At 41.7% G+C, this 15,967-nt stretch overlaps 1 protein-coding gene across 3 annotated transcripts in view; it reads left to right on the top strand.

Annotated features, from left to right (window-relative positions):
• Positions 1 to 15,967, top strand: part of PARP4 (poly(ADP-ribose) polymerase family member 4) — a 114,952-nt gene that overhangs the window by 12,234 nt on the left and 86,751 nt on the right. For all 3 annotated transcript variants that reach the window (XM_078449598.2, XM_078449539.2, XM_078449559.2), the window contains 8 exons: positions 685 to 751; positions 1,644 to 1,719; positions 2,453 to 2,569; positions 5,403 to 5,552; positions 6,084 to 6,221; positions 7,281 to 7,454; positions 10,919 to 11,079; positions 14,893 to 15,030. In XM_078449598.2, the coding sequence (XP_078305724.2) occupies positions 685 to 751; positions 1,644 to 1,719; positions 2,453 to 2,569; positions 5,403 to 5,552; positions 6,084 to 6,221; positions 7,281 to 7,454; positions 10,919 to 11,079; positions 14,893 to 15,030 (1,021 nt within the window). The remainder of the gene's footprint in view (positions 1 to 684; positions 752 to 1,643; positions 1,720 to 2,452; positions 2,570 to 5,402; positions 5,553 to 6,083; positions 6,222 to 7,280; positions 7,455 to 10,918; positions 11,080 to 14,892; positions 15,031 to 15,967) is intronic.

Below are 15,967 nucleotides of genomic sequence, written 5' to 3'. Positions count from 1 at the left end.
CTCTCTGCCTCTCCCCTACTCGTGCTCTCTCTCTCTCTCTCTCTCTCTCTATCTCAAATATAAAATAAAACACAAAAAAATTTAAAAAAGAAAAAAAGAAATGCATTTCATGGGGCGCCTGTGTGGCTTAGTTGGTTAAGTGTCTGACTCTTGAATTCGGCTCAGGTCATGATCCCAAGATTGTGGGATTGAACCCTTGGACTCTGCTGGGCATGGAGCCTGCTTGAGATTCTCTCCCTCTCTCTCTCTCTCTCTCTCTCTCTCTCTCTCTCTCTGCCTACCCCTCCCCCACTTGCATGTACATGCTCTCTCTCTCAAAAAGAAGAAAGAAATGCATTTCATAACTATCCTCACCATAATCTTCAGAAGAGAAAAATGCTATTTGAAATTGTATATCTATCAATGAGTTTCACATAATACAGATTTTATTACAATTGTCCTCACATGCCTATTAAAAGAGAATTATAATGTATTCTCACCATCTTTTGTCTTTAATCTTTTTGTCCCACCTGCTCTGTCCTTAGATCACCAATTTCTATAGCTAATTTGAGGACATCTTTAAAAAAGATAATAGCATGGTAAATATTACCTATACTCAAGAATCTTAACAATTCCAGGGTTTATTGTTGATAATTTTAATAAATCTTTGAGTAGCAAACAAGTGTTTTGTTTGTTTTCTCTTAGAAATGACAACAGATGATCTGTCCCAGGACAACTCCACTGAGAAGGAAAACGTTGTGGAACTCACAGAGTAATCTACTTCTGATCATTAAGACTCTCCAGTTTTGCAAAGTATTTTGTAAACCTCAAACACAGTTTTAAAATACTATTAGTACCTCACGTTTCTTGTAGTATTTTTGTTTATCTTGCTTATCTAATTCTAGGCTCTTATTTATTTAAGACTTTTTACTTCAACTAGTAGAGTGATAATTATTTCCATCTTAGTATTATACAAGATTGGACATGATAGTTGGATTGATTTGAAAAAAGAAAAGGTTTGGGCAGTCTGCTCACCCTGCTACCTTACAGAGAAGCCTTTAGAGTAGAGACAGTCCCTTACTCCCTACCTAATGTGTCAAAAACTGGAAATGACAGCCTTCTGCAAATGGACCGTGTGCAGCTTCTTCCAGCATACCCCAAACTGTAATGTCAGTTAAGGGTCACATTTAGCCTCATTTTATTTGTTAATCGTAGTGTTAAAAAAGAGAGCAAATACCAAAGATAAAAGTACAGATTATGAGAAGTCTGACACTTTTATTTCAAAGGGTTGTTAACTGTAGTCCAGACAATCTCTGGTGTGAGCCTAAGTGATTGGTTTCTAAGGGTCAGAACCCAAGAGGATGCAGGATTGGTTCTCTCTCCAGTGTGCTGGCCTGCTTCTCTTATTTCCTGCCTCTGCTTCAGGACGCCCACCTTCTGATGCAGACACTCAGTATTTGGCATGAGAACTCTAAAGTTACACACAGGAGGAATCCAGCTCATTCCATAAGACTTTCTAACCGTTTTCAGAATATCTAAGGAGGCATTAGGGACTTAAAATGTATTTTGTATGGAATTAGGAGACATCCAAGAAAAAATTTATGAAAAGGCTCTTTAGTTTAAAAGTCCATTGTAATGTTTCATTTTTCTTATACAAATTTCAGGTCTTATACAGAGAATGCTGAAATTCCTCATTTTCCACAAGATTTCGAAGTTGCAAAATATAACACCTTGGAAAAAGTAAGAGCCTGATTTGTAGTTGAAAAAAAAACCCCGAATGTCTTCTGATTACTTTTCCTGTTTGATAATTTTCTCATTGTTTTGGAAAATTGTGCATATCCTGAATAAATATTTAATAGATGAGTTGATTTTTAATAGTCAAAAAAATTTTATATTTAACATGTAACATTTAACTTCTTAGTGTTTTTATTATAAAAGTAATACCTGCTCACAATAAAATATAAACAGTACAAAATATTAATGGGACTTTAAAAGTAAAGGACTTCTTCCGTGTTTATTAATGGCTTCTTGTATTTTAAGAGTAGATTTGACACTATTTACATTATGTTGAATTTCCATTACCACTCATTAAAAAGAAAAGGAGATAATTCTTTCTCCAATGTCGTGTAAATGAAAACCCTCACATTCAAAATGATGCTCCATTTGTATTTTTTAGATATTTTAATGAAATGTAACTTGAAAACAACATTCCTTCTGTGATAGAGAAAATATAAAAAGTGGTGTAGTTTAAACACATACAGATATATCTGTAGTAAAAACACAGGCAGGAGATATACCAAAATATTAATAGTAATTATATCTGTAGTGTGCTTTCCGGTAATTTTTATTTTTTCTTCATACTTTGTGCATTTTCCGAATTGTGTCTCGCGTGAACTTGTGTTGGCTTTATAATCTACATTTTTAAATGGTGCGTGCGGCTTGTTATTTAACGGACACACAACCTATTTTCCAGGTTGGGGCGGAGGGTGGTAAGGCAGTGGCGGTGGTGGAGCTGCAGTGCTCCCGGGAGGAGCCCGGGGACGCCGCCTTCCTGATATCCGCACACTTCCTCTCGGCCACCGGCGTCAAGGTATCGATCTTTACGTTGATTCGTATGTGTTTATCCACCCAAGTTCGTAACTAGTTTCCTTAACACTGGTGAAGGTACCGGCCAATCTGTTACCCTTTTTCTTTTCACCTGGTGAATGGTTTTGAAAAGTTGAGCCGTGTTCTCCCTTGCAATGTAGCCGGTGAAGGAAAGGGGGTGAGAGCGGCGCCTTGACTAGAGCTGCACGGGGTTCTTCAATGTCAGTAGGGGAATATTCAGCGGGTGCAGGGCACGTGGGCTTCCTGCCCCTGTGTTGAAGCACTTAGGGGAACTTGCCTAATGCACACACTGCTAAAAACCACCCATTCACACACTTGGTTAAGTACCTGCTGAGTACCAAGTGATCTACCAGAAGCCAAAGATAAAAATTACTTAGGGGCGCGTGGGTGGCTCCGTCGGCGAGGAGTCTGACTTCAGCTCAGGTCATGATCTGGCAGTACACGAGTTCAAGCCCCGCCTCAGGCTCTGTGCTGACAGCTCCAACCCTGCAGCCTGCTTCGTTCTGTGTCTCCCTCTCTCTCTCTGCCCCTCCCCCTTTTGCATTCTCTCTCTCTCTCTCTCTCTCTCTCTCTCTTAAAAATAAATAAACATTAAATTTTCTTTTTTTAATTACTTCAAACCCTGCCCCTCAGAGGTAGATCACCACCAGGGAAGATTCATGATTGTAACCCCCTGGGACAGAACTGATACTGAAATGTAAAGTATCGTAGGCTCACAAACAACCAGGAAGCCTTTGCAGAGCCCGAGACCTTTGCATTAGGTCACTGTCAAGTCAAGGGCATGGTTCCATCTGAAACTATTATGACACAAAAATAAATTCAGAACTAATACCTAAAGTTCAAAGCAAATGCTGCCACACCACCAGGGTGTCTTCCGTTTAGACAGACTTACAGGCAGGAAGCACAGCACCCACAGGGCACACAGACCCTCTTCAGGGGGAGTGGTCCTCGCAGCATGTTACTGGGGCTCTGGATGCTTCTGGCTTTGCCCCCGCTGGAGGTGCCAGCTGTGGTGCCAGGAGGGAGGCTCACATCAGGAGGAGGCAGGATCTACCTGATGTAGAAAGTCACCCACAGTAGCCCGTACCTGTTGTAACATGGGCCTAGGTTGGAGATGTCTTGAAGGGAGATGCCCATTGCTCGCATCACTGCCCTCAGGGAAGCCCAAGGCTCAGGTTTCCCACCCACCATTTAAGTTTCATTCATTGAACTCCTGGTCCTGATGCAATTTATTAATGAGAGGTCACTAATACCTAAGCAATTTTGCCTAATATTACAGCGTCCCACCCTTATCAGCTTTCCACAGGAACAAATATAAAAAGTTAATCCAGGGGCGCCTGGGTGGCTTGGTCGGTTAAGCGTCCGACTTCGGCTCGGGTCATGATCTCACGGTCCGTGAGTTCGAGCCCCGCGTCAGGCTCTGTGCTGACAGCTCAGAGCCTGGAGCCTGTTTCAGATTCTGTGTCTCCCTCTCTCTGACCCTCCCCCGTTCATGCTCTGTCTCTCTCTGTCTCAAAAATAAATAAATGTTAAAAAAAATTAAAAAAAAAAAAAAAAAGTTAATCCAAGTCGAATGTGTCCAAGGAGGAGAAGGGGTTTTGTTAACCTTTTACCCAAAAACATGTGCTCTGTTTTGTGGAGGATTTAGTTGTGTGGGTAAAAAGTAAGGAAACATCAAGTTGAAAACCATGATAGAGTGTGTTGTCACTGGTTTTCTTTACTGAAAACTATAAGGCTGCATCAGCCACTGTGTCCCCTCCTGCTTACTATCTCGAGAGCCCTTCCTGAGTGCCTTCCGCCCTTAGCAGGCGTGAGTCTGAGAACACAAGTAGAGTGCTCCTCTGGTGAGTGTGTTCACTTTGATAGAAATTATCCTCACCAACTGTGAAAGAGCTGTCCTGCAGAAGAGGCTTTTCTAGTTTGCCCCTCTCATAAAAAGCCAATTTGATGGAAACCTTCCAAAATTGTGTTAAACTCTGCCTTCTCAAATGGAGTAACTTGAACATGGTATGCTCTTTTCTCTAAGCTTCAGAGGTGTCCTGTGGCCACCAGAGCGGGAGGGCAGTTGAGCAGTGTCATGAGTAGCCTGGCTTCTTCCCGGGGCGGCACACTCCAGAGCCAGAGGCTTGGCTGACACCCAAACCGACACCCATGGGCAAGACCTCCCCCGTTCTCTGAGGTTAATGACTTTGGGATAACTGCTCACTACAGGAGCACGGATTTCCAGGAAAAGCAGAAGAATGCCACATCCATGGGCAGGTTGGAATGAAGGAGACAGTTTGCGTCTATCCACAGGATGCCTTGTTCCACTCCCTCAACATTATTTGCGTGACCTGAGAGCTTTCTGCCTTTCTCCTTGCTGTGGTAGTATCATTTCATTTTGACGGTGTGCTTGTCCCTAACAGTACCTCATTTCTGAGCTATTTTTCTTTTCCTCCCCTCCCCTGATTTATTTTTCCCATTTCCAAAAAGCTTGAAAGCCAGATTTCAAAGCTAATTAGAATAGTATGTAAATTAAGAATGTGTAGTCTCTGAACAGACGTTTGAGTGACTCTCCAGTGAATCAAATGTGCCTCTTCTGCATGTTGGGCCTGCTCAAGCTTTTCTCCCTTTCAGGTTTTAGGCTGTTTTGTGAAGGATTGAAGATTTAAGTAATTCTTTGAAAATAGTTAATAAACTTTTTCATGGCAGGGATCCAATGCCTATTTACATTGCTTTCCCCTGTGGTACATAGGAGGCATTCGGTAAAGACCCGTATGTGAATAAGTTAGTACATCCTCACATCCTGACATTTTGCTGCACGCTATGATTCACAGACTAGAAGACACTTCTCTGTAAAGAAAACCTCTGCAGACGCAAGTGAGCACTATGAAAATTACATTGAAGAACTGAAGAAACAAGGATTTCTGCTAAGGGAATATTTTACACCCGAAGCAACCCAGTTGGCATCTGAAAAATTGCAGGCGGTAAGACTGACTCATATGTTTAGTTTTTGTGACTGACTGAGTATGTTGAATAGAAATGTTTTCTTTGTGACAAATAAAAACTTGGCAGGAGGGAAGAGTGGGAGTTAAGAACAGGAAAGGTAAACTCACAAAAATGCACGGCAGGGCAGCCGGTGGGGAGTGAGTTCCAGGATAAGCCATGAAACTTCCTGCTTGCTTCAGCAACAAACCCTCATGGCTTTCAAAAAATTTGATTATAACCTGGGCCAGGAATCAGGGGTCCTTAACCCTTAATGCTGCTTAACCTTTGATGCCACTGGCAGGCCTCAAGCTGATAAAGTGAAGGAAGAGTCAAAAGGAAACATAGAGTGGGAGTAAAAGAGAGAAGGGGAAATGAGGAGAGTGTAGGGAGGAAGTGGAAGCTCAAAGTTATCAGTCACTTGACTGCCGGTGACTCTTTGCCTGGCTGAAATTAATTATTTCTTCTCTCTTGGTTTTAAATCAGTCCACTTACGAAACTTCTTGTTGGTTTTTCAAATTTTGTTGTTGCAGTTGCTTTTGGAGGAGGTAATGAATTCAAGCACTCTGAGCAAAGAGGTGAGCGATTTGGTGGAGATGGTCTGGGCGGAAGCTCTCGGCCACCTGGAGCACACACTTCTCAAGCCTGCGAACAGGATTAGTCTCAATGACGTGAGTCACATGCCTCCTCCAAGCAAACCTCTATCGTGACAGACCCGCTTTCTGGCTCACTAGCTTGAATGATAGCACGTGTGTTTGCGCACCGGTCTGGTTGTTCTGGATGCGTTCCTGACATGCTTTTTAGTACCTTGGAGAAGGGGAATGTGGAGAGTGCTGAGAGGAAAACAAGCTTCCGGGAAAACTAGATGTTCCTGTCTCTCAAATGTCAGACCCAAGAACTGCTCCAAGCAGGCTTTTTGGTGCCAGCTCTGTAGGAGGCCCGCTCTCCTAGGTCCCGAGGTTTGTGGCAGGCCTGAGGGACAGGGATGCTGTTCGTCCTCAGTCGGATGCTCAGACCCTATTCTGCTTCTGTCACTGCTTCACAGTCTTGGAACTTGTGACTGTTGTAGAGAAAGACAGCATGCTTCCAGAAGGTACTCTTCTTAATTTTACATGATTGAAGGAGCAAGTGAAGACAGTATTCCCAGTGGTACAATTGCGTTGTCGTAGTAAAATAGTACAGTCTTCTTCTGTGGAACTAAACTAATTTATTTCAGGGAGAAAAAGGTTTCCTGGCACAAGGCTCAAAATGCACTTGTGTAATTAGAAATACATTCTGCTGAATTTTGTTCTTACTTTGATTCTTTCTAAATTTCTAAATTTCTTTCTAAAATCTTTCTAAATTTCTTGTGTGAAAAGCACATCTCCTATGGTTGTGCTAGAATTCCTCTCTCTGTGAATATAGACATAGCTGTGGATGCAGTTATAGCTATAGATACAGATGTAGATGCAGGTATAGATATAGATACACAGATACAGATATTTAAGACTCTGGTTCTTTCCCTTAGTTAAGCTGAGCCCATTTTTGGAAACCTTCTCACGGCATCATTGTCACAGCTGAGATACATCTCCCATAAACATGGCATTTGTTTTATGGCTGGTGTCCAGTAGAAAACTAATAGTTATGACATATCTAACAACTATTTTAGGTATTTTTATGCATGTTCCTTCACTTTCTCTTTGATTGTAAAGATTCAATTTTAATAAGAGTATATTGTTGTCCACTTAAAGGTGAGCAAGGCAGAGGGAGTTCTCCTTCTAGTAAAGGCAGCCCTGAAAAATGGAGAAACAGAAGAACAATTGCAAAATATGATGACCGAGTTCTACAGATTAATACCTCACAGAGGCACAGCAACCGAAGAAGTGAACCTGAGACTATTAGCTAAGAAAGAGGACCTCTGCCAGGTAAATCTCTGAAATACAGAATTCAATTTAAAATATGTTGGGGAAGAATCTTTTCAAATCTGATTAATAAGGTAGCACTGAATCACAAAAGTTGGCTCAAAAATAAATGCTGAGTCATTTTAGAATGCTTTGGATCCTTATGGAAGTTATCTGAACCATGTTCCCAAACATGAATGTGTTGGAATACTAGTACAAAGGCAGATATGTTTAGAATTGCTCCACGGTAAAGTAATTTTCTACATTAGGATGATGCTGGCCGGCCAGGTCTGAGGACCCAGAGCGGCTTCCTGGCTGCTCACAGGATAGAAATCAGCGGGATTGATGGGGTGCCTAGATGGCTCAGTCAGTTAAGCATCCAACTTCGGCTCAGGTCATGAACTCGCTGTTCATGGATTCGAGCCCTGCATCAGGTTCTGTGCTGGCAGCTCAGAGCCTGGAGCCTACTTCTGATTCTGTCTCCCTCTCTCTCTGCCCTTCCCCCACTTACTCTCCATGTCTCTCTCTCTCTCTCAAAGATAAACATTTTAAAAAATTAAAAAAGAAAGAAATTGCAGGATAGAAATCAAAGGTGGGCCAGCGGGAGGTGAAAGCAGAGGTTACTGAAGGGAGAGAGAGTGCAGGTACAGGCAGTGTCTGGGAGAGGGAATCTTATCTTTGCCTGAGGTCTGGGGTTTCTGTGGAGGGTCGTGGTCTGGTGTACATGTCCTCTCAGACATGCAGGAACTGCTCAAAACAAAGTGGGGGCTTAGGTGATGTTCCTTGGAGCCAGGAGGGTTGTGTGAGATATGTAACTCTGGTGATCTGGAATGCGCATATACTGGCTTCTCAGGTCTTCTCACCTGGTCCTGCCTTAGGTATTATCTCTTCTACAGAAATCCTTAACTCCTGGTCCCATACAAGGAGGACATGCACTATTTGCATTCTGACCTGTGTGTAAAGTGGGGGTCCTAACAAGAATAGAAGCAGGAAAAGGAGTAAAAAGCAGATTTTTATGGAGTCCTTCAGTTTCCCTATCTCAAGGAGATGAGTTGGGATTGTGTTTGTAAAAGAAACAGAAAGCTGTAATTGCCTTGAACAATGAGGATACTTACCCCCCTGTATAACAGGAAGCCAGCTGTAGGGTGACGGCTGGTCCAGTCGCTCAAAGGTAGCATTATCATCAGGGGCCAGCTTCTTCCCATCTCTGTGCTCCCTTCTCCACCTGGCTCCCCTTACATCACCTTACAGCTACAGTGCTTCCTAGCATCCCATCCAGAGTATTTCTTTTCTTGTCTCTTAGAGGAGGCTCCCCCTACCCCCTGCAATCCAAAATAAGTGAAGAACCAACAGATGAGATGAACCAGTCCGCAGGATGAGAAAGGAGTCTTCCAAATTTAAAGTTTCATGATTTGCCTAACCAGAAGAAAGAACCTCAGTGGCTGGTTTTCGTATTGAGCAGGTGTCTGGGATGCCCATCCAAATGCTTTTTCATTTAACTTTTATATATTTTCAGTAGGTGATGCATCTGCATTATTCAAAAGTCAAAATTATATATTTTTTAAAGTTTATTTATTTTGAGAGAGAGAGAGAGAGAGCAGAGGAGGGGCAGAGAGAGAGGGAGACAGAATCCCAAGGAGGCTCAGCGATGTCAGCCCAGAGCCCGATGCCGGGCTCGTGACCTGAGCCAAAATCAAGAGTCAGAGGCTTAACCTACTGAGACCCCCAGGTGCCCGGTCAAAATTATATTTACAAGGAATACTCAGAGTAGTCTCTGTTCTACCCTGTCCCCTCCACCCATTCCAACTCCCCAACTCGATAGATAACCATTTTTACTAATTCGTTTGTCTTTGCAGTTTCTTTATGCACAAAACTGTAAATATTCACATGTATACTTATTCCTCTTCTCCTTTTTTTACATAAAAAGTCATATGCCATCTTTGCTGCTCTGCACCCGCTTTCCCCACTTAACATATCCTGTACATAGAGAGCATCTTCACTCACCACATTGTGGATTGTTTCCGGACTTTGCTACTACAAACAGTGCCACAGTGAATACGCTTTTGTATTTGTCATTTCGTACCTTCAGAGGAGTGTCCCTGAGACATGTCCCAGGAATAGAAGTGCTAGCTTACAGGGTGAATGCATCTGTAATTGTGATAGATTTTGTCCGATTCCCTCATAAAGGTTCTACTGTTTGCCCACCCATTATCAGTGAATGAGAGTTTCTATTTCCTGTAGTTTTACCACAAGTGTATTTGTCAAACTTTTATAGATTTTACCAATTTTGTGGATGAGAAATGACCTCTCAGTTCCAGGATTTGTATTTAGGGGACGTTTGTGTGTCTTTTTCTGTGAACTGCCAATTCATGACCTTTGCCTCTTTTTCTTTTGGATCTTGATATTTTTCCATGATTTTTAGGACATCTTAAGAAGTTAGGGAGCTTAGTCTGGGATGAGTTACAAATATTTGCTACAGTTTATTTGTTTCGTTTTGCTTTGTTCTTTACTTTGCTTATGGTGAATTGGGGTGATGGTTGACGTGTTCTATTTCACCACACAGAAATTTTTGACTTTTATATAGAAAAATTCATCAGTCTCTTCTTTTCTGGCTGGTGTATTTGAATTGAAATTAGCCCCTCGCCACGCCAAGGTCATAAGGATGCATGGCAAGTAGAGTGAATAGGGCTCCCCTGTCAATGTCTCCTTAGCCTCAAAGATGGTGAAAGCAATACATTCCTGTATAAACGTAATTCAGATTATCCAGGAGCTGTGTTCCCTCCTCCAAGCTCCATGACCTATGAGTATACTAAGTATACCAGGGTTCCCTTTCAGGGAAGACACCTGTTTCTTCATCATTTTTGTGTCTTTCAAACCTAATACCAGCCTGGCATAGAGAACATGTTTAATGAATTTTTTGGTAACAGAATTGGACTTGAGTCCTGATGAGCTGAGTTCCTATTTAGTCACTATCCCCTCTCTGCTGTGGAGTCATGAGCAATTAATTCAGCTTCTCAGAGCCTCATTGTCCCCATCTATCCAGTGAGGATAATAAGATCTAATAAGACCAGTGTAACAGTGTGGATTAAAGGAACAGTGTACCTGAAAACACTTTATCAACAATGATGTGCTGTCCTAAAGTACACTATTATTATTATTGTATATTATGCTATCACTGAGGGCACAATACATACTAAAGGTATTACCTTTAATGTTCCACTTACATATTGATCAAAATATTGATCAAAAGCTTTGGGGAGGGGCACCTGGCTGGCTCAGTTGGTGGGACATGTGACTCTTGATCTCTCTGGGTTTTGAGTTCAAGCCCCACATTGGGTGCAGACATTACTTAAAAGTAAAACCTTTGGAAGAAAAAAAGCTTTGGGGAAATAAAACCTTATTTTTCCAGTCTTTTTGAGAAAGTGTAATGTGCTATAAATATTTTGATATGTAGTGATTCTAACGTCTTACATCATTTCCATCTACAGCTAATAAGAGACATGGTTAATGTCTGTGAAACTAATCTGTCCAGACCCAACCCGCCTTCTCTTGCCAAATACCGAGCTTTGAGATGCAAAATTGAGCATGTTGAACAGAACACTGAAGAATTTTTCAGAGTTAGAAAAGAGGTTTTACAGAATAATCACAGGTATGCATAAAGGAAATGTCTTAGGATCTGTTATTATGTAATACTATTTCAGATTCTGTTAAAAAGCTACTGTCCAGGGGTGCCTAGGTGGCTCAGACGCTTGATTTTTTCAACGTTTTTTATTTATTTTCGGGACAGAGAGAGACAGAGCATGAACGGGGGAGAGGCAGAGAGAGAGAGGGAGACACAGAATCGGAAACAGGCTCCAGGCTCCGAGCCATCAGCCCAGAGCCTGACGCGGGGCTCGAACTCACGGAGCGCGAGATCGTGACCTGGCTGAAGTCGGACGCCTAACCGACTGCGCCCCCCAGGCGCCCCCCAGACGCTTGATTTTTGCTTAGGTCATGATCTCATGGCTCCTGAGTTCAAGCCCCCTGCAGTTGGGCTCCACACTGAGAGGGCGGAGCCTGCTTAAGATTCTCTCTTTCTCCCTCTCCCCACCCCCCACATGCATGTGGGCATGCTCCCTCCCCCCCCCCCAAAAAAAAAAAAAAAAAAAAAGCTACTCTCCACAATTACCGGTATGATTTAATCCTCTATAACAAGGTAACTATATTGTGATGACAAATTTCTTTCTTCAGTGTTTATAATATAACTTGGGACAGTATTCTATGCTTGAAAACTCTCCCCATTCACTCTGAGTTCAAGCTTACCTAATCTTGCTGAGAATTAAATTTAAAAATTTTAAATCACAAGGCTTTTTTGTGTTTTGAAGGGTGTTATATAGGAAAACCCATTTAAATTAAGATTTTAAAATGCAGCTGTGTGCACGGTAGCTTCTAAGACGCCCACTCAATGGCATGAAAACACTCAGTTGAAAATCTGGAAAACATGGCCAGAGATATGGCACCCCTAACCGTCAGTCACATCCGTTATCTGTTTCCTCACTGATGGTGAGACTCCCTGTTTCTTGTGCTCACGTGTGTTCTACAAGCCAGGACAGCAGCAGGAGCAACAGGAGGCTGGATCAGCCTCTCAGACCAGCCTTCACTGGGTGTTAGTTTCCTCTGAGATCCTGGACCCAGTTTCAAGGTTCAGAAACTAATTTGATGGATTATTCTTAAGGGTGGGACTGACTTCCATTGGATTGGTCACTCAGCCCACTAATGTAACTTCCCAGCACTCCTCTGCCTGAAGTCTTTCTTCTGGGTGTTTCTGGCATCTCAGCTCTCATTAGGTACAATGGGCCAGGTTAGCCTTAATCAGCCTCACACACTGCTTGGAGCCAAACCACGGGGGCCATTTGTTACATTTTTAGGAATTTTGTGAGCTGAATACCATTAGTAACTTGACATCGGCTGTGGTGGGAGGATTTATACCATAGAAACCAGCAAATGCCACAAATCGGGGTCCTGTGTGGGTTTTGCTATTGCTTTGAGAACTGGTTTTCCGGCAGCTAGCTAGAAGCACCCCCCTTATGGACTAATTCAGACCTGTCTAAAACGGTGTTCTGCCTTCCTTGATCAGTTGCCCTCAAATGCCATTACTAGCGTTACTTCACACCCACCAAGATGGCTGTATTTTTTTTTTTTTTTTGAGAAAATGAAAATATGGGTAATCATAGTGTTAGTGAGGATGCCGGGAAATTGGAACTCCCATAAAATGGTGCAGCCGCTGTTTGGCGGTTCCTCAACAAATTCAGCACAGAATTACTGTCTGCCCCAGCGATTCCAGTCCTCGTTAGATACCCCAAAGAAGTGGAAACAACTACTCAAGCAGATACGGATACATGAATGTTCATAGCAGTGCTATTCACGATAGCCCAACGGTGGAAACAACCCAAATGTCCATCAGTGGTTGAATGGATTAGCAAAACGTGGTATGTACACATAATGGAATGTTAATCACCAAAAATGAGTGAGGTACTAATACATGTTACAAGATGGGTGAGTCTCAAAAGCATTATGCTAAGTGAAAGAAGCCAGACATGAAAGACCACATATTGTATGATTTCATGTATATGCAATATCTGGAAGAGACAAATCGAATCCATGGAGACAGAAAGCAGATTGCCAGGCTCCAGGAGAGGGAAGAATGGGGACCGACTGCTAAATGGGTATGGGCTGTTCTTCTGGAGTGCTGAAATGTTTAAGTAGAAGCGGTGGCTGCACATTTTAATATGCTAGTTATTACGGAACGGTGTACTTCAAAAGGGTTAGTTTTGTGTTATGTGACTTTTACATCAGTTAAAAAAATCCTTTCCTTTAGATCTTTTCCAGATTTTGCTTTTATATATAATCAAATTACTTTTACTTCTTTTGATTTGACTTTTGACCCACCCCTAGATATCTGCTAGGATCTAATACTAAATTAGAAACTACTAACAATGAAAGCAGAATCAGGAGGGGAGTAACTGACTTTCTCCAGGGAGTCAAAGAGAAGGAAGAGCCATGTCTTCAAGCCCTGGGGAGGGGGGTGCAGTTCAGTCATCTAATGTAACTCAAGCCCTTAGAGATCTCACCTCGCACCCTAGTAATGTCATACAACAAAAGTGGACCTCTCTGTGTGGAGAGATTCTGCTGCTGTTAAGAAGCACAAGCAGAAGAAGCAGAAGAAGAAGGAAAAGAAGAAGCAGAAGCAGGAGAAGGAGAAGAAGATTTTCTCCATTTCATTTCACTAATGATGATTTTTTCATATTCATTTTTTCTAGCTATAAAATTCATGTTCTTTGCTGAAAGTTTAGACAATGTGTGAAAACATGAAGAAAATTAAAGATCACCCAAAATCTCACCACCCAGAGATAACCCAGAGATAACATGACCACTGTTAACATTTTGGTGTAGAATAAATATATCCCAAATTGAATTATTGATTCTTCTCCTCACCTAGTGGTGTGTTGGTAAGCCAGCTCTCTGAAATAAAAGTCCTGACTTGTAACAACTGCTGATTTCTGTGGTATAAAAATGCTCCCACCATAGCTAATCTCAGGCTACCAATGTGACACCAAGAAACATGGAGTTGGGAAGACATACTGGATAGACTCTCCTACGCCCTCCACCCCACAACTCCGTCTCTCCGTAGTGCCCCAGTCTTTCCCCATGCCTCCCCATCTAGTCACCCACCCAGAGCCATTGTCAACTGTCCCTCACCCCACATCTCCATTCCTGTCACTTCTGCCTCCAAAATGTCTGTAATGCATTGGCTTCTTTCGTTCACACTGCTGCCACCTTCAGTCCAGACACCGTTGTCTCATCTCCTTCCTGACGTTCTTCCCGCTCCTGCCACATCCAATTAAGTTTCCCATAACAACCAGTTAAGTCTTAGAATACACACTGTATTATGCCATGTTGCAGTAAATGTCACCTTCAAGGATAGGCCTTTCTTGACTATCCCGTCTCTGAACCTGGTAGAGTAGAACTTAAAATCAGTTATTTGTTAACTTTTCATTTTTGTCTCGCCATTAGGATGTAAGCCCCATGAAGCCAGAGACCGTGCTATCTCACTTCTAGTGCCTGGCAGAACACTCAGCACAGAGTGTATTTGTGAATGATTGAGTGCAATGAATTCAAGCTATTTATCCTATATGTTATATATTTGAAAAACTTTGGGATCATACCATCCATAAAGTTTTGTAACCTATTTTTAAAATTCATTTTACAACAAGTCTTACTTCATATACTTATTTATTTTTTAAGAGTATGATTTTTTTTTTAATGGCTACATAGTATTTGCAAGAAATGTTATGTTGTGACTCGCAGAATCCATTCCATAATAATGGACGTTTGGGCTGTTTTGGGTTTTCTCCTGCTAATAATGATTTTTTATTTTACTTTCGATTGTACAGTCTCAAGATTTTTCTTCTGCTTTTTACAGTACAGGTCCAGTAGACATCTTGCAGATATTTAGAGTTGGCAGAGTAAATGAAGCCACAGAGTTTTTGAGCCAGCTTGGCAATGTGAAGCCCTTACTGCATGGATCTCCCGTACAAAGCTTTGTAGGGATCCTATCCCGGTAAGAGGACACCATCTTTATTTTCCAAATGTTTCAGCCTCACGAACGAAGTGTTTTACCCTTTTTCCTACTTTCTTTATACCCTACCTGGGTCTCTTCAGTTAAAACCAGCTTATTGCATTCCAGAGAAAACTGAGCCCTTTAAATTATAATTAAATATAATTTAAATTATTTATTATTATATGTATTTTAAAGTGTAGTACATGGGTATGAATTGCTTCTTGAAGACAGTATCATATGAAGAAAGGAGATTCTCTATTTCATGGCTCTTCTGTGTGTCTAATTTGGGAATGTCCAATACTTAAAGAGAAGGGTCTACAAATTAGAGTACCTAGATGCTATGAGTTATCTATTCAAAACGTAACTCTAATTTCTGTTTGCTTTGAATAATCACTTAATATTAAAGCCAAACTGCAGTCACAGAGATCAGGGGAGAATATGATTACATCTGGGTCCTTAACTAAATACCTAAGAGGAAATATAAAAGGAAATATACAGGATACATCTAGAAAAAACGTTCAACTGCTGTTGAAGGACCCAAAAGACACTTACATTAATCGGAAGGATGCCAAGTTTCCTTAAATTAACCTATAAATTTAGAGCTATCACAATAAAAGTGCTAACAAGACGTTTTTTTAAGAAATAAAAAGCTGATTATACTGCACATATTTTTCTTTTAATTTTTTTTTTAACGTTTATTTATTTTTGAGACAGAGAGAGACAGAGCATGAATGGGGGAGGGTCACAGAGAGAGGGAGACACAGAATCTGAAACAGGCTCCAGGCTCTGAGCGGTTAGCACAGAGCCCGACGCGGGGCTCGAACCCACGGACCGTGAGATCATGACCTGAGCCGAAGTCGGACGCTTAACCGACCGAACCACCCAGGTGCCCCAACACGTATTTTTTTTAAATTTGACTTTGTCAGAGTAATTTTGA

Source organism: Panthera onca, chromosome A1 (assembly GCF_046562875.1).
Source record: "Panthera onca isolate mPanOnc1 chromosome A1, mPanOnc1 haplotype 2, whole genome shotgun sequence".
Taxonomy (NCBI): Eukaryota; Metazoa; Chordata; class Mammalia; order Carnivora; family Felidae; genus Panthera; species Panthera onca.
This window is presented reverse-complemented; position numbering and strand designations above follow the sequence as displayed.